At 51.1% G+C, this 18,176-nt stretch overlaps 1 protein-coding gene across 1 annotated transcript in view; it reads left to right on the top strand.

The window, feature by feature from the left end:
* Window positions 1-6,802: 6,802 nt before the first annotated feature.
* The window catches only part of PRODH (proline dehydrogenase 1), a 31,068-nt gene continuing 19,694 nt past the window's right edge, over window positions 6,803-18,176 (top strand). The window contains exon 1 of the mRNA XM_075533882.1: window positions 6,803-7,075. Within this exon, the coding sequence (XP_075389997.1) occupies window positions 6,803-7,075 (273 nt within the window). The remainder of the gene's footprint in view (window positions 7,076-18,176) is intronic.

Raw genomic sequence — 18,176 nt, 5'->3', positions numbered from 1 at the left:
AGCTGAGCTAGCTCAGATTGGACACTCTGGGGTCCACTGCCGTCTCCTGGCTGCCCAACCCTGCTCTAGTCCACATCCTGGATAGACCCAGCCAATGGGGGAGAAGGGTCCCTTAGATTGCCTTGCTTTTTGAGGGAACACAGGAAAGCAGCCACATCACTGGGGCCTGCCTACTGTGAGTTTCCAGCAGGGCACAGAATTATTTTCTCAGCCCTGGTTGTGCCCCAGATTAAGCATGGGACTGCCAACAGACAAGTTTGCGGTTCAAATCTACCAACTGCTTCACAAGAGAAAGGGGAGGCAGTCCGTAATGAGTCATCATCTCAGAAGCTCTAGGGAGGAGTTCCACTCTGTCCTGTGGGGTCGCTATGCGTTATTGGAATGGACTTGACACTGGCAGTCATGTGTATGGCCTTGGGTTACTAACTTAAATGCTGGCAGTGAGTGACCCGCTGGGCTGCTAACTAGAAAAGCTGGTGGTTCAAACCCAGCAGCGATTCCAAGGGTGTCTGCTCTGGTAATGATTGCCAGCCTTGGAAAGTCGCAGGGGAAGTTCTACTCTGTCTTAGAGGGTCACTCCGACTTGGAACCAGCTAGGAGACAGGGGTTGGGAGGCACTATTCTTTGATTCACGGTTATACTCAGCTGGCAGCTTTGGGGCCAGCCTGCTGCCATGGCCATGGGAGCCTCCAAAGACGACGGAAAGAACAGAGTCCCTGTACCAGAGAGAATCAGCGGACATGCCTCCATCTCAGGAGGTAGCAGATGAGCTAGAACCAATGGTGCTGAAGGAAGAAGTCCAAGCTGCACTGAAAGCATGAGACAAAAACAAGGCTCCAGGAATTGATGGAACACCAGTGGAAATGTTTCAACAGGCTGGTGAAGCACTGGAAACACTCACCTGTCCATGCCAGGAAATTTGGAAGACAAGTACTTGGCCAACCGACTGGAAGAGATCCATATTTGTACCCATTCCAAAGAAAGGGGACCCAACAGGATGCTCAGATGTAGAACGATATCCGTGTTAGCATATGCAAGCAGAATTCTGCTGGAGATCACCCAACAACAGTTGCAGCAGTCCATTGTCAGGGAGCCGCCAGAGGTTCAAGCCGGATTCAGAAGAGGATGTGGATCAGGGCATATCAATGCTGATGTCAGGTCAATCTTGGCTAAAGCTAAGAATATGAGAAAGATGCTCACTTGTGCCTCACTGACCGTGCAAAATCATTCGACTGCGTGGATCATATTACACTCAGGATGACCTTGAGAAGAATGGGAATTCCAGAATATTTGTGGAACCCTGCCCATGGACCAAGAGGCGCATGAGACTAGAACAAGGGCACATTGCCTGGTTGAAATCAGGAAAGGTGTGTGTCAGGGTTGTGGCCTCTCTCCCTAGCTCTATGCTGATCAAATTATTAGAGAAGCTGGATGACATGAAGAGGATTCAGCAGCAGGACTGTTGGAGGGCTCACTAGCAACCTGCGACATGCAGATAACGTGAGGAGCACTTGAAGTCCTTGCAGATGAAGATCAAGGATTGCAGCCCTAAGAATGATTCCAGCATGGATTGCAACTCAGTATCACGAAGACCAAAACCCTCCACAACTGGACCAATAGGTAACAGCACAATGAATGGAGAAAAGATTGGAGTGGTCAAGGATTCTATCTTACGGAAGCAGCGGTCAGGAGATCGAGTGCTGCATTGCATTGGGAAAGTGTACTGCACAAGACTGAAAAGCACGGGTGTTACTTTGAGGTGCGCCTGGCCCAGGCCATATTTTCGATGGTCTCATACGCCTGTGCACGTTGGACATTGAATAAGGAAGATCGAAGAAGAATTAATGTATTTGAACTATGGAGCTGATGTAGAATATTGAAAGTAGCACGAACTGCCAAGAGGAGTCCTGGTGGTATAGTGGTTACATGTTGGGCTTAGCAGTTTGAGACCAGAGGATTAGCGGTTTGAGACCAGCAAGCACTCCTTGGGGAAAGGCAAGGCTTTCTATTCCTGTAAAGAGTGTCAGTCTCAGAAACTCACAGAGGTAGTTCGACATCGTCCTATAGGGTCATTTTGAATTGGCATTGACTCAATGGCAGTGAGTGTGTACTGCCCAAAGAACAAACAAATCCATTTTGGAAGAAATACAGCCAGTGTTCCTTCGAAGGATAGTGAGACTTGGTCTCGTGTATTTTGGACATGGTATCAGGAAAAACCAGTCCCTGGAGAAGGACATCATGTTTGATACAGTAGAGGAGCAATGTGATAGTTAGGTGTTTTGCGCCGACATGGCACAAAAGATATGGGTGGAGTCTCACCTGTCAATCAACATGTAAGAAGATACGGGTGGAGTTTAGCTGGTCAATCAGGTCACTGCTCTATGATCTTATTTGGAAGTGCCACTGAGATAAATGGTTCTCTCTCTCTGACTTCACTTCCCACTCCGACTCCTGTTCAAGCTCCATGATGCAGCCACTGCCATTGGCTCCATGCGACTCTGCACCCACGCCTTGTGATCTTCCTGCATTCTGCATCACTGCATGAGGCCGTGTGAGTCTGAAGAAACACTTATGGACTAGTATACAAGTATCGGACACATGGACTTGCACTGGGCTGGCATGTTTTATTGATGCATGGTTACTTTTTGAGATACAGCTCTTTTTCACACATATATGAGAGTCTCTGGATTTGTTTCTCTAGTCAACCCAGCCTAACATAGGCGGTGAAAGAGACAATTGACACAGTGGCTGCAACAATAGACTCAAACATAACAACATTTGGGAGGATGAGGAAGGACCAGGTGATGCTTCGTTGATGTTGTCCTTAAGGTCGCTAAGAGTCAGCACTGATTTGATGGACCTAACACCAACTGCCAAGAGAACACACAGTCGAGCATTCTCCTCCCTCCTGGCACATGCCTTCAGAAGGGAGTGGATGGTCTCCTCAAACATGATTTCTGGTGTCCTCGCTCTTGGCAAAAGGAGCCATGGTGACATAGTGGTTATACATTGGGCTGTGACCCACATGATCAGCAGTTCAAAACCACCAGCAGCTCTGCAGGAGAAAGGCTGAGGTTTCTACTCCCATGAACACTTACAGTCTCTGAAACCCACAGGGCTTCACGATGAGTCAGCATTGACTCAATGGCAGTGAGTTTGGGTTTGTTTGGGGTTTTTGGTCACTCCTGGCAGCCTGACACCTCCTCTGGAACCTCTCCAAGAGCATGCTGGGAGCAAATGCCACCAACACAGAATGCATAGGAGGCCCCCAGTGTGACGCTCACAGTTGCGAGGCAGCCATGAGGATGACTTGGAGGACTGTGTCCTGAGGCTGCGTTGCCAGTGCGCTGAACCCTGCCTGCTGAAGGCCGGCTAACCTGGCAGAGGGGCCTTCACCTGGCCACACACACCTTGTGTGAACTTCACCCAGCACTCTGAGTCACAGTGGGAGGGAGGTGGCTAAGTTCTGGTCTGGAGTTGATCCTGAGTGTTTTGGGGGTGGTGTGACAGGCTGGCTAGCTAGGTGTTCATGCATTTTGTCAGGAGTGTGAGGTTGGGAAGGTTCATAAGTTTTCTTCATCAGCAGTGCTGTCACAATCCCAGCCCCCCCAAATAGACTTGCATTAGACAGGGGCCCCTGGGCAGGTTGGAGCAATTGTCCAGAAAATGGGCTGAACTGTGTTTGTGAAAGAAATCGAGTCTGCTCTGGCTGCCTTCTCAAGCCAGAAGGGGTATCTGGGAGCATCTGCCCTAATGGGCAGTTTCTCTGGTCACCTGGTGCCTGGCATATGCTAAGTGATTCCCCAGGGGTGGAGATGGGTGGGGGTCAGGCCCCGGGAATCCTGTTTGGCCAGCGGGTGTAAGAGGACCTGCCACCCAGGCTAGCCTGACAGAGATGAAAGAACAAAAGGGGAAGGGGAGACAACACCAGACAATATTGGGAAGCTGTGTTTTGGCCTCCTGCCTTGCTTGCAGAGGGACCTGGCAGGCTGGCTCAGGACACTTTGGCCTCAGGGTGCTGGGTGAAGGCTGGTGCGTCCAGGGTGACATGGGAGCCAGAACAGCACCTGGAGGATGAGTCTGGCTACGGACCTGGTTAGGAACCCAAAGCCTGAACCAAACCTCACACCATTTGCCCCGCATCCTGTCTTTCATCCAACATGTTGACGTGGCAATGTGATAAACTCCATCAGAGTCACCAGCAACAAGTGAAGAAAAGGGGGGTGGGGCTGAAGAGGGGTTGCCAAGCCATGGGAGTCAGGGAGGATCTGCCAGGCATATTGGCACTAAGCAGGAAGAGGAAGGAGCCCAGCACCAAAGGGACACGCCTAGGCTCAGAGGAGGGCTCAGGCAGGAAACGTGTGCAGCCGTGGGCCAGGCAGCAGCTGGGGTCCCTTGAGTATTTGCAGGAAAAGGGAGGAGGGAGGATTATGACAAAAGGACAATGGGGAGACCCCTCCCCAAGGACAGTCTTCATCCCTGAGAATCTGGTGGTCACTGTGAGTCCCCGGGCTGGGAGATTTAAGGAACTCTGAAGGTTTAGGGGGTAATCTGCTGGCTGCTAAACACAGGGTCAGGGGTTCAAACCCACCAGCTGCTCTTAGGGAGAAAGATGAGGCTGACTCTTCCTGTAAAGATTTAGTCTTGGAAACCTAGGGCAGTGGCTCTTATCCTTCCTAATGCTGCAACCCTTTAATACAATTCCTCATGTTGTGGTGACCCAAACCATAAAATTATTTTCATTGCTACTTCATCACTGTAATTTTGTTACTGTTATGAATCGTTATGTAAATATCTGATATGCAGGATGTATTTTCATTGTTACAAATTGAACACAATTGAAGCATAGTGATTAATTGTCATGGGAAGCCAGCCCCTAACACATCATTACTGGTTCGGTAGGCGCAATTGTACAGTGATAATAAGTAAAGATCATAGTAAAGTTATAGAGAGCATGAGAGATAGAAGTGAAGTATTGAAATAAATGGAGTCAGACACGATTCATAGTAGCATGCTCACCTCAGCCCCACTGGATGGTCCACGTGGGGAGAGAGAGAGAGAGAGAGAGAGAGAGAGAGAGAGAGAGAGAGAGAGAGAGAGAGAGAGATCTTTAATGCTAGCCCAGGCTTTTTATATTCTCTGGGGACATGCAAGCCCCCTAATAACAGGTGAGGACATACATCACAGGAAGGGGTTGTGCTATAGGTGATACAGTAATGAGAGGGGGTGGTCTAGGGACATACACTCCACAGGAAGAGGAGGGATTGGGGGTATACATGTGACAAGATGGGCAGATCCTAGGTTTAGGATGGCGGCTTAACTTTGACCTGTTCTCTAGATCTCCATAGGAACCATTATCAGTAGGGTGTAAACCCCACCTACTGGAACCAAATAGATGACTGCAGGCCTGTCCATTGTCCTTAACAGCAGGGAGTGGGGCCCTCTGCAGTCTGGTAACTGATGGCCCTCAGGGAGAATGCCTGTGAGCATCTGACCTCCCACCACAATTAATCACAAAAACAATATGCAATTATATATTGTGAACTATTTATTTCTAATTACAAATAAAGGAGATGTTGTCTTGAAGCAGTGTAGCATGGGTAACAGTCTTCATGCTGGGTACTTGTATGTGGGTGTATCTGCATGTGGGCGGACCGCCTGGAGACTAGAGGAGACATTTTCGATGGTCTTAGGCGACCCCTGTGAAAGGGTCGTTCGACACCCAAAGGGATCGTGACCCACAGGTTGAGAACCGCTGCCCTAGGGCGCAGTGTGTAATCTGTCCTCCAGAGTAGCTAGTTGAGTCTGAATCCATACAGCTTGTTGCCGGGATGCCACTGACATCTAGTGGCTAGGGCTACCAGTGGACATTCCACAGCGCCAAGGACAGCGGTGACACAGTCAATATGTCCCAATCAAATGCACTGGTGAGACACAGAACGAACGGTAAGCAAGGCGCGGGGCGGGGGCGTCCCACCGAGGGGCCCACCTTGCTCAGCACCTGTGGGGTGCAGGCGGTGGAGCGAGGGGGCGTGAGCGCTGGATGGGAAGGGGCAGCCAGGGGTGTGTTTGTCTCACACCACGTGAAGGGGAGGTCTTCAAAGCAGAGGTGGGCAGTAGGGGGAAGGCAGGGAGGTGGCCAAGGCCAATAGGACCGGATGCTGGGAGTTGAAGAGGCAGTAGGGCGGTAACCAAGGAAGAAGCCAGGGGGCTGCGGGGGGAGTGGGAATGGGTACTAGTGGGGTGGAGGGGGGGGGCAAAGGGAGACTGGGGGCGGGGTTCCAGTGGGAGAGGAGTGAGGGATAAAGCAAGTTTCTCCTTCTCACGCTCCTGACTCAGGCCTGGTACAGCAAAACTCCTCAAAGTCCTTGTAAACGGGAGGCAGCCTATGAGCCCGTGCCGTGCGACCATGCGGGAGGGGCCCAGTTGTGCCAGATAGGCGGTGGCACCAATAGGCGTGCTCCGGGCCCACCCGGCCAGTTCCCGAGCCTGGACAGCCCAGGAGAAGCTGCGCACGTGGGCGCGAGCCCGTCTTCGAGGAGCTGGGTCTGCGACGGGGAAAACGGGGGGATCGGACAGCCTAGAGGACTCGGTTTCACTCCCGAGGTGGCCTCGGGTCAGGCCGGCCGGCCTGCTGGGCGGGGCTTGCGGCGGGACGCTGATCTTCCGAGCGCGGCCGGAGGCGGGGTAAATGGTGGGCGGGGCGTGGGCGCGGCCGGGCTCGCCGCGCTCGGAGGGGCGGGGCCAGGGCGCGATGCCTACTTAAGCGGCTCCGAGGCGCGCGCGCGCGCTTCCCCGCGCCATGGCTCTGAGACCGGTGTGCGCCCTGTTGCGCGCCGGCGCCCCGCGCGTCGTCAGGCTGTCCACGGCCTCCGCGGCCCGCGATCGCCCGGCCGACACCCCACGGGCCGCGGCGGGCCGCGAGGCGGCGGAGAGCCCGCGGCGGCCGTTCCCAGCGGTGGACTTCAGCAACCCGCAGGAGGCGTACCGCAGCCGTGGTACCTGGGAGCTGGTGCGCAGCCTGCTGGTGCTGCGTCTGTGCGCCTCGCCCGCGCTGCTGGCGCGCCACGAACAGGTGCCGGGGGCGCCCCGGGACGCGGAGCGAGCGGCTGGGGGCTCGGGCAGTGGGGGGAGCCGGCCACCCGCTGTGGGACCCAATGGATTGCCCTCCATGTGAAAACGGCTCTGGCGGTTGTATACTCCGCCGCTAACAGCAAGATGGGTAGTTGGAACCCACCCAGGGCTCCTAGGGAGAAAGAGCCGCCTCTCTGTAAAGGTTACAACCATGAAAACGCTGAGGGGCTTTTCGACTCCATCCCCTTGGGTCTCTGTGAGTTGAAAATTGATCCAGTGGCGTCCAGCGACAGCAAAACGAAAAGATCAGCGTGACTTTTCAGATACATGTCGTTGAGGAGGCTCACTGCCCCTGTGAGCTTCTGAGGCTGCAGCTCTTTATGCGAGTGAAAGCGCCATCCTTTTCCTCGGCAGGAAGGTCCTGCCCGGTGCAGTCTCCTCACAGTGGCTCCGTGAAAACGCGACACTTGCGCGGGCCTGTGCTGCCCCTCACAATTGTTGTTAGGCTGAAGCCCACTTGAGGGCTGCACCCACATCCTCTACTTCGCAGACCCTCTGCTTTCCAACCAGCTTGACGGCCTTCTCCAGGACGGGCTCTTTGCGTGTCTAAAGTCCCTGAGCCGGAGCTCGCCATCCTCAGTTTTAAGGCACATTCTGGCTGTACTTGTTCTTGCACTTCCAAAATGTGTTTGTTCCTCTGGAATTCCAGGGTGCGTTAAATATTCTTCACCAGTACCCTGATTCCTTCTTCTGACTGCCTGTTTCCCTGCCCAGCTTTCACATATGTATGGAGTGATTGAAAAGACCATGGCTTGGGTCAGGCACACCTTTATCCTAAACGTGACAGCTTTGCTTTTTAACACGATGTAGAGGCATTTTGCAACAGACTTGCTTAATGCAGTGTGTCATTTGATTTCTCGACTGCTGCTTCCACAGGCACCTACTGTGGATCCAAGTAAAATGAAACCCTTGACAACATCAATAGTTTAGCTCTCTGTCATGATGTTGCCTATTGGGTCCACTTGTGAGGACTTGACTTTCTGCGTAATTCACATTGAAGCCTTCAATTTTCATCAGTAAGTGCTCCAAATCCTCTTTACTTTTAGTGAGCAGGGTTGTAGCTTCTGAAGATCTCAGAAGCTCCTAGTCCAGTGGTTCTCAACCTTCCTAATGCCATGACCCTTAATACAGTTCCTCATGGCGTGGTGACCCCCAACCATACCATTATTTTCATTGCTACTTCATAACTGTCCTTTTGCTACTGTTATAAGTCAGGCAACCCCTGTGAAAGGTTCATTGGACCCTCAAAGGGGTCACGACCCACAGGTTGAGAATCACTGCTCCAGTCCTAATGTCTGGTTCTTCTTGGTGACGCCGAGGGTCTCAGATTATTTCCTCAGCATATGGAGGGAGGGAGCCTGGTGAGAGGATACAGCCTTGCCCACATGTTTCCTGATTTTACACCATGCAGCATGCCTTTGTTCCGGTCTGTGTACATGTGAGCACAGTGAAGCATTCTGGAACTGTGTTATTTAGCCAAGTTAGTATTCTTAAGACACGGCATGGGAGGCAGGGGTAATAGGGAGCTAATAAGAAAGAGTACAAAGCAGAAGAAAATATTCTACAATTGATCGTGCTGATGATTATCCAACTCTTCTTGATATGAGCGCACTATTGAAGGATATCATTTGAATGATGTCTCAATAAAACGTTGTTAAACATTAAGTTAAAAGAAACAAAGCAGACCCATTGCTATGGAGTCGATTCTGACTCAGGGGGAGCCTATAGGATAGACTACAAGGGTTTCTGAGACGGTCAACCTTTACAGGAGCACACAGCAGCGTCTTTCTCCTGAGGAGGACCCATAGGATTCCTTGTTAGGTTGTTAGGTGCCGTTAAGTCCGTTCCAACTCATAGCGACCCTGTGTACAAAGAACGAAACACTGCCTGGTCCTGCTCCATCCTCCCAGTTGTGTGTGGGCCTGTGGTTGCAGCCACTGTGTCAGTCCATGTCATTGAGGGCCTTCCTCTTTTTCACTGCCGCCCTACGGAGGTCCTTCTCAAGGGACTGGGCTCTCCTGACGGCACCCTAGGGGTAGCTGTTAACCCCCTGTTATTGAGTCACTTCTGACTCAGCAACTCTGTAAGCTGGAGTAGCATTGCCCCTGTGGCTTTCTGAGATTGTACATCGTTATAGGGGCAGACAGTCTCATCTTTCTCCCTTACAACAGCTGGTGGGTTTGAGCCGCTGACCTTGTGGCTAACAGCCCAATGCCTAACCCACTGAGACACCAGGGACTCCTTAAAACAACGGAGTGAAGGCAGACATCATTTGACAGCGTCCTGGAGTGAAAACCATCTGTGGGCCTTGGAAGCCTCGGAGCTGAGGGTAGGATCTGGCACTCAGCTGACAAGGGGGGCACGGGGGAAGTGGGGTGCTGAGGGGGGCACTTCTATGGTGGGACGCGTCAGCTCCTCCAGCCTTGGGACCTGGTCACACTGCATGGCCCAGGAGGAGACTGACTGGGGGAGGGGAGGGGCTTTTCCCAGGTGCTCCTTCATAGCCCCTCAGTGCCCTGGGAACCCCTCTGGGTCCCCTTGTGGGGGACCTAGCTTGTAACTATTGGGCTCCCCCTCTAGCCAGAGACCTCAGTGCACAATGCTGGAGCCGAGGGAGAGGAGACTGGGCCATGGGTCAAGACCAGTCTCAGCCTGAAGGAGACGCTGCTTGGTCCCCCTCAGCCTCCTGTGATGCCTGAGGCGGGGCCAGTCTTCCTGAGAGCCCCAGGCACCCCTGTGCTGGAGACCATGGGCTCTTCACATCACAGAGCCGAGGGAAGACGGATGCCCTGGACTGGGTGCATCTGAGACCTGCCCTCCTGGCGGAGTCTTTTATGAGTTGGGCTGCGAATTGCATGTAAAACCACGGGCAGTTCCACCCTGTCCTTGTGAAGTCACTGTGAGTCAGCATCAACTCAATGGCGGAGTTTGATTTCTTTCCAGTAAGCAATCTTTTGTTTTTGGACAAGGATTAGGGACATCCATGACCAGAGTCTCTGGTTGGAAGAGTCAGTGGAGACAAAGGCAGTGGAGGGGCCATGGTGGCAGGGAGGCATGGGCGGGGGACAGGCCCAGTCTTACCTTGTGAGAGCCTCTTCCAAAGACTGCTGCTTTCACAAGATTCTCAAGTTGAAAGTGAAAGAGCCGGAAACCAGGGAAACCAGACAAACCGTCACCAAGAGGCTGCCCCAGGCAACACAGGACAGGCAATGGGTTTGGCTTGCTGGTTGGCTGGAGAAGCATTGTGCTCTTAGTCACAAAGTAGGAAATAAGCATACAAAAGCACCAAATGCCCCAGGGTTAAAGGTGGCCCTGAGGGGGGACCTAGAGAAGGGTGGGGAGGCGGGAGGGCAGCGTCTGAGTCCAGGACTGGGTGCAGGACCCCCAGACCTGTGGTTCTGGAGTTGCTGCGCCATAACCAGCTCTGCACCCCCCTGGGAGGGGCCTCAGGAAGCTCTTGAGTGCATCTTAAGTGGGATACGTGGGATACATGGTGAGGCCCCACCCCCTGCTGCTGTTTGAAACAGTGACCGAGCCTACCCACACTTGCTACTTTGGCAGAGGGGACTAGCCGGGGCCTGTGGGGACTGTGGCCCCTGGCTGACAGCATCCAATGGTAGTCATCCCCCGCTTGCAGGTCTCTGAGGAGCCTGCCAGAGCTGGCATGTAGGACATGGGGCCTCTTTTCCAAAGCTGAGCAGTGGTTTTTCAGGCCCCTGATCCTGCCCTAAGGAGTCCTGATGGCACTGTGGGTTAGGCATTGGGCAGCTAACTGTAGGCTCAGCCGTTTGAAGCCATCAGCTACTTCTTGGGAGAAAAACGAGGCTGCCTAATGAGGCTGCCTGCTTCTGTAAAGAGCTCTGGTCTCAGGAACTCAGAGGGCAGTTCTCCAGTGTAGGGTCCATGGGCATTGGAATCAACTGGATGCCAGTAGGATTGGTGTTTTGTTGGTATTGGGCTATGGTAGCACTGTGGGTTAAGCACTGGGCAACTCACTTGCCCACCTTGTGGAACGAGATGAGTGTTTCCTTCCTTAAAGATTGACGCCTAAGGGAGCAGTTCTCTGTCCCTTAGGGTCAGTATGCATTGGAATGGACCCAATCATAGTAGAATTTTAGTTCGTTGTCCAGATGGGAGCCCTAGTGGTACGGTGGTTGAAATGCTTAGCTGCTAAGCAACAGATTAATGTCGAACCCACTAGCTGCTCTGTGGGAGAATGGAGAGGCTGTCAGTCGGGAAAGAGTAAACACCTGGGCTGTTCTACTCTGCCCTAGAGGGTCATTATGAGTCAGGATTGATCCTGCCCTGCCCCTCAGGCGAGGTGAGCTGAGGGTGGCTCCAGGCCCTCTTCTCTCTCCCCTCCTTGTCAGCACAAAGTGTACCAACGTAATCTCAGATATTGTGCAAGTGCTGACCTAGGACAGGGGCCATGGCCTGCGACACCCTCATCCCCAGGGGCCCACAGGGATGTTACTCAGTCGGGGAGGATGCGGTGGTCGAGGTTCCAGGCACCTTTGGGCTGGGGCTGGGCTCCAAATGAAGGCAGTGGATTCACTCATTAGTTTCCTTAGAATTGTTGTCAGTTGTGAGGTGTTGTTGAGTCGGTTCTGACCCATAGCTACCCACAAGACAGCCCCTAAAACTAGACCCTTCCCAGTCCTGCGACATCCTCCCCCTCGTGATGTTGGAGCCCACTGTGTCCCTCCATCTTGTGGAGAAGGGCCCTCCGCTTTGTCGCTGCCCCTCTGCGTGCTCAAGCCTGATGTCCTTTTCCGGGGTCTGGCCCCTCCTGACAGCATGTCCCAAGTCCATGAGACAAAGCCTCGCCCTCCTTGCTTGCGAGGAGCATCCTGATGGTTCTTTCAAGACAGATGTGCCCCCTGCTGGCTCTTGCCGGGCACCACCATTGACATGCCCACTTCTAGAGGGAAGTTTCTCCAGGAATAGTCCCCTTCTCCCGAGATGGCCCCTGAAAGGAAGGGTGTGTGTTCATTGGGTTTGAGGAATAACCGGCTGTCAGTGGTAGCAGTGGACACAGGCTTCCTGGCAGAGTAGAGGTAGGGGTTGAGGGGACCTGGGTTGCCTTGGCCTCCCTGTGGTAATTCTTCCCATCCCAGAACTTGTCCCTTGTTCCTTTTCTGCCCTGGCTGTCTCCATCACGCTATGCCTCCAGGACACTGCTGGCTAGTCAGCCACTGTCTGCCATGCCTCCTCACACTCTTCTCTGTCACTTGAGGTGTGAACGAACTCTGATCTGCTTTGGGAATCCCACCCCCCGCCACCCGCCCATCCTTCTCATCCCCCCACCCTCCAGGGCACACGTTCCTCATCTGCACGGACCCCTTGTTTCTCATCCCAGAAACTGTGCTTGCTATTTCAGAGGTGTGAAGAAAAGGCTTTGGGGCATTTGGACTGTGATGGGAAAGTGTCAAACCACTCGAGTGAATTCGAACTCACAGTGACCCTGTGGACAGAGTCGAACTGCCCCTGTGGGTTTCCAAGGGAGGAAATCCCTACGGGAGCAGAAAATCTCATCTTTCTCTCTCAGAGCAGCTGGTGGATCACACTGCTGACCGGGTAACCCACTACACCAGCGGTTCTCAACCTGGGGGTCAAACGACCCCTTTCTACAGGGGCCGCCCGATTCATAACAGTAGCAAAATGACAGTTATGAAGTATCAATGAAGATAATTGTATGGTTGGGGTCACCACACATGAGGACTGTTTTAAAAGGTCGAGGCATTAGGAACGTTGAGAACCACTGATCTACCCATCGGGGCTTCTTACAAAACCCACTGCCATCAGATCAATTCCAAGTCACAGTGACCCTGCGTGAGGTTTCTGAGGCTGTAAATCATGACAGGAGCAGACAGCCTCATCTTGGTCCCTGGGAGCAGCTAGTGGGTGTAAACTGCTGACCTTGTGTTTAGCAGCCCAATGCTTATCCTACCTAAAGCACAGGACACAGCCATTGGAGCTGCCTCCAGCCGCCACAGGCAGCTTGTTCCCCACCTGCCGTAGCCGAACACGCTCAAGTACCTGCTTGTGGAAGGTGGGACTTCCCACCACAGACTTGTGTAAGCAGGTCACTGGCTTCCTTCCAGGGGGATTTCCCTGTAGCCACTGCAGCTCACCTGAGCTCCCAGACGTGTCCTTCTGAATGAAATCACTCTGTAGCATAGGTAAAACCAGAACCCCAAACAATGCTGACTCATAGCGACCCCGTAGAGCAGAGTACAACTGCCCGCTAGGGTTTCTGAGGCTGTCGGTCTGCAGGAGGAGACCACCTCATCGTTTTCCTTTGAGTGGCTGGTGGGTTTGAACTGCTCCCCTAAGGGTTAGCAGCCCAGCAAGAATAATAAGCAGAGTAAGGCGCCCTGGCGGCGTAGTGGTTACACTTTGGGCTGCAAACCACAAGGTCAGCAGTTCAAAACCACCAACTGCTCTGTGGAAGAAAGATGAGCCTTTCTGTCCCCTTAAGGTTCACAAAGCCCACAGGGAAACTCCCAGTTGTCCTATCGAGTAGCTAAAAGTCGGAATCAAGGTGATGGCATGAGTTCGGAGTCAGGGAATCCCAGGGCTCCCATCCTGGGAAGCGGCACCATACCGTCCTCTTACTGGGACCAGTCATGGTGCAAATCCAGAAACCACTTGCCACCAAGTGCTGGAGAGGATGTAGAAAGATTGGAACGCTCATACATTGAGGGTGGGATGGCAGAATTGTACAGCCACTAGGGGAAACGGTATTAAACAAATCCTTGAACAAATGCAAATACCCTGTGACTATGCAGTCTTTCTACTCAGTCTAATCCTAAAGAAATAAAGAACAGAGCTCCAACAGACATATGCACAACCGTGTGTATTGCAGAAACTTCTATCATAGCACAAAGATGCAAGCCATCAAGAACCCTGCCAGTCGAAGCACGATTAAACAAACTCTGGCCCATTACTAACGATGGAAAACTGTGCATCTTTAAAAAAAACCAGGGTGAGTCGTTCCGAGTCCTCATGACATGGACAAAATTGGAAGATCGTAGACTCAGCAAGGTGAGCCAGTCTTATGAAGATACACGTTTGATGACTCCATGATTCTAAAGGAAGAAATGAAAATGATTTTTACATCAAAAGACAAGACTTTACAAACTACAAGGCCAAGATCAGAGGGAGGGCGGGGGAAGCAGGAAGGGGACAGGAAGTCAGGGAAGGGAAGAAAAGGGGGAGGGGGAGGAAAACAAGGGGAAAAAGAACCACATAGACTATTTTTGTTTTTATAAAAACGACTTCATTAGTCTTTTAATAATATGATAACGCTAGAAAGGAATGATTTTGTTCTCTGTCTTTCTTGTCTGTGTGTGTCTTATAAACAATTTTATTGGGACATAATCTGAATAGCATACAATCCAGTAGTTCAATTAATATATGGAGGTTTAATAGGAAACTGTCACTGTTTCGATGAAATGAGCTGTGTGGCTACATAGAACACGTTTTTCTTTGTATCTGTTACATTCCACAAAAGAAAGGGAATTCCTAAATAAAGACAGAGAAAGGAAAAGTGAGAGAGAAAGGTCACAGCCCCTTAAAAAAAGGCGCCACGTTTTTTACTCATCAGACCCACAAACTGGTCTGAGTGGTTCTAAAAGGAGAAGAAGTGAAACTGAAACTGACGAATTGGTTTGTGACTCACAGGCTGGTTCCACACAAACAAACAAAAAGACCCCCGGGCATATCAGAGTTGAGCCTTACTCTGTGGGGTGTTCAAAGACTGCTTAGTGTTGTACATGAGCCGGACAAGAACAACTGAGACGTGAGATTGGAAGAATTAAAAATAATTTATTAACGAAGGAGAAGAAGCAGAAGCAGCAGCAGCAGAAGAACAACAACCTGCGCAGGGACCAGCAGCCTGAAAGGAAAAGCGAGCTGGCCGGTCCCCCTGCTTACAGACTTAGACTTTTATAGGGTTTCGTCCAACAGTTGAGCTGTCCAGCAGTGCAAGCAAGCTGGTACAGAAGCAGACTTTGCGATTAGGCGGTTTAGAAAATTTCCTGGTCCAGGATAGTCTATTGCCAGTTCTAAGAGCAAGGGGGCTATTTGGTTTTTCTGAGAATGCTGTAAGGCCTGGGGTTGCACCTTAGGTCTGGTGCAGAATGTTTGCGTAATATAAAATGGCTTTACTTAGCTAACGATTACGTTTCCCCCTGTTTTTGTTCCACCTGTGAATCTTCCAGGTGTGTGCCTTCATACGACAGTGGCGGCGGCTCACTCTGGGGTAGTTGCTCGTAAGATTTGCTTAGCACTAACAACTTAACAGATTGTATTCGGTCCTGCACAACTGGACTAGCTTGTTGATGAGTGGCCCGCAGGTCAGTCCTAGTAAAAGTATGAGCAGCGTTCATGAAGTCTTTTTCTGAGTAGGGTTAGACTATCTTTAATTATTCCTGAATGACTGGCATAAAAGCAACAAGTTTTTCCAGGGCCATACATAAACCCCCTTGCTTGAGGAATACGAGGTCAAGACCCCGCCTATTTTGCAGTACTACTTCAGCTAAAGAGTTAAGAGACCTCTCTAAATAGCTGACAGAGTTTGCGAAGTCTTGTAAGTCATTTGATGGCTAAGTATTTCATAGTTTTCATTTCCTTGTATTGGGGCAGCTGTGCTCATTGAGGCGGACCCAGCAATGCCCAACCCCATGAGCAGGGAACTAGGATGGGTGCTTTTTTTTCAACCTGTGAGTAAGTATTGAAATACTGTTATTTAGCTTCCCCAGAGTACAAGTACACTTGGGGTAAAAGATGTACCAACATGCACAATTCAGACTGTTTAGAGGCACGCAGGGTTAGGGAGAACAAACAGGGAGTGCTTCTAATGGAGCAGGCAAACCACATGCCTGCAGGCGCAACCAATAGGTATGGGTCTGTGAAGGAGGGGATTACAGAGACAGTAGCACAATACTGACGGTACTGGTGGGCTCCTGGGGACCCTTGCTAACAGTGCCCTTCCCCTTGTAAGCCTTTTAGGGTAAAGGTAGATTGTTTTCCAGCCTCTCTCTATCGGCACATACTGCTGTAAGTTTCGGATGGTCTGCAGGACCTAAGTATAACTACCACAATTAGGGCTGGGATGAGAAGAATATTACCTGTGTTTCCACATTTAAGAAAGATTACTGTTGTGAATACACACACTCAAAGCTATACAAAGCTATACACCCTATAAATCATATACAGAAATATAAACAGCTTCATCTACTTGAAAATAAAACTTTTACAAAAATAAAATTACCTAAAATCCAGCCCACCATTGAACTTAAATATCCGGTTCCACTTCCCAGGTCAAGAAAAGACACTCCTGGCTGAAGTTGCAATGCTTCCACAACTTCAGAATAAATGCATGGGGCTGCTAAGTGAATGTTGCCATGCTTCCAGGCCAAGTCTTTTTAAGCATTTCTCTGTAGCCTTCCAAACAGTAATCTCCACGGTCAATAGCGCCGAAGGCTTGTTCCATTCTTTCTGTGCGGATATACTGAGCTTCTTTTAAGTTATTGATTAAGTTATCATGATTTTCTCCAGCAATTACAACTCCCCCATTACTGTAGTCAAATCAAATCATAAATTACAAATAAAATACAATAAACAGAAATGGCTTCAACAATTATGTGACTTGTTTTCCTCTCAATAATGCACTTGATATCCAAAAATACATTAATCCTGGTAAGGTCCTGTCCACCCTTGACCCAGACCCAATACAGAGAGGTCCAGGCTTTCCAGCCCGGGCTGGCCTATTGGCCAGATTGGGTCCAGCCCCTCCTGGAAGGTGGTGATGATTCCACTAAGGCGTTGTTGGTGCTGTGGATTTCTTGGACTGCCTGTACAGATTTTAAAAGTTCAGCGTTAGTAAGACAGGTTAACTGGTTGGTAAGAGAGGAGGCGGCTGGCCATATAGAATTTCCAATAGTGTTACATTTTTGAAGTAAGGAGTACACCGCGCACGCAGCAGGGTAAAAGGCAAAAGTCTGACCCCGTTTTTGCCAGTTTCTGTGCATATTTTAGTTAAAGCTTCGCTTAGGGTTCTATTTTTTCTTTTTCCCTGCCCTGAGCTTTGAGACCGGTAGGCACAGTGAAGTTTTTAATTAATGCATAACGCTTTGCTGATGGTTTTAGAAATTTGAGCTACAAAGGCCGGGCCATTATGAGAGCCAATTTGTAAGGGAATGGCAAACCTGGGGAGGATCTCAGTTAATAGCAGTTTGCATACCACGGTAGCTGTCTCTGCCTTGGTCGGGATGCTTCTGTCCATCCTGAAAAGGTGTCAACAAAGACTAACATACTTATAGCCATACAGTCCTGGTTTAACCTCAGTGTAGTCCACCTCCCAGTACTGGCCGGGGAGTGGCCTCGCTCTCGATGCTGAGGTGGTGGGCGAACCTGCTGGGGGGCATTTACTTGGGCGCAAGTGATGCACTTTCCAGCAGCTGCTTGAGTCCACTCTTGGAGGTGTGGAATTTTGTACCTTGTAGACAGATATTGGTACAGCTTGGTTCCCCCCAAATGAGTGGTTTTATGAAGATGGTCCACTAGTTCTTGCCCAACTGCTTCTGGCACTAGCCTGCGGTGGTCGGGCAGGATCAGCTATCCGTCTGGGTCTTTGACGCAGGCCAGCTGGGCTGCCTTTTCCGCCAGCCGTTGGGCTAACTTAAGTTCAGATTCAGACTAGACAAGGTGAACAGGCAGTTTAGGTTGGAGCAGAGTAGGCGGTTTCTTACCTTCGACTAGGGCCACTGTCACTCCCAGGGTTTGAGCACCCACGGCTGCTTCCTTGGCCGCGTGGTCACACAGGTTTTCTTTAATTGCTTTTGAGTTTCCTTGGGTTTCCGCGCAGTGATGGATTGGCTCCTCGGCCAGCTTGTCGGGCCACGGGGTTGCAGGGTTGCGAGTGGCTGTTTTGGAAAACTAGACACTGGGTGCGTTTAGCAACAGTACCTGGTATTGGAGCACGTGGGCATTTGTTATCCAGCGGTCAGGTGAGCTTCTTAGCAGGCTTTGCACTG

The sequence above is a fragment of the Tenrec ecaudatus genome, chromosome 16 (assembly GCF_050624435.1).
Source record: "Tenrec ecaudatus isolate mTenEca1 chromosome 16, mTenEca1.hap1, whole genome shotgun sequence".
In the NCBI taxonomy this organism is placed as follows: domain Eukaryota; kingdom Metazoa; phylum Chordata; class Mammalia; order Afrosoricida; family Tenrecidae; genus Tenrec; species Tenrec ecaudatus.
Note: the sequence above shows the minus strand (reverse complement) of the source record. Positions and strands in the feature narration are given on the sequence as shown.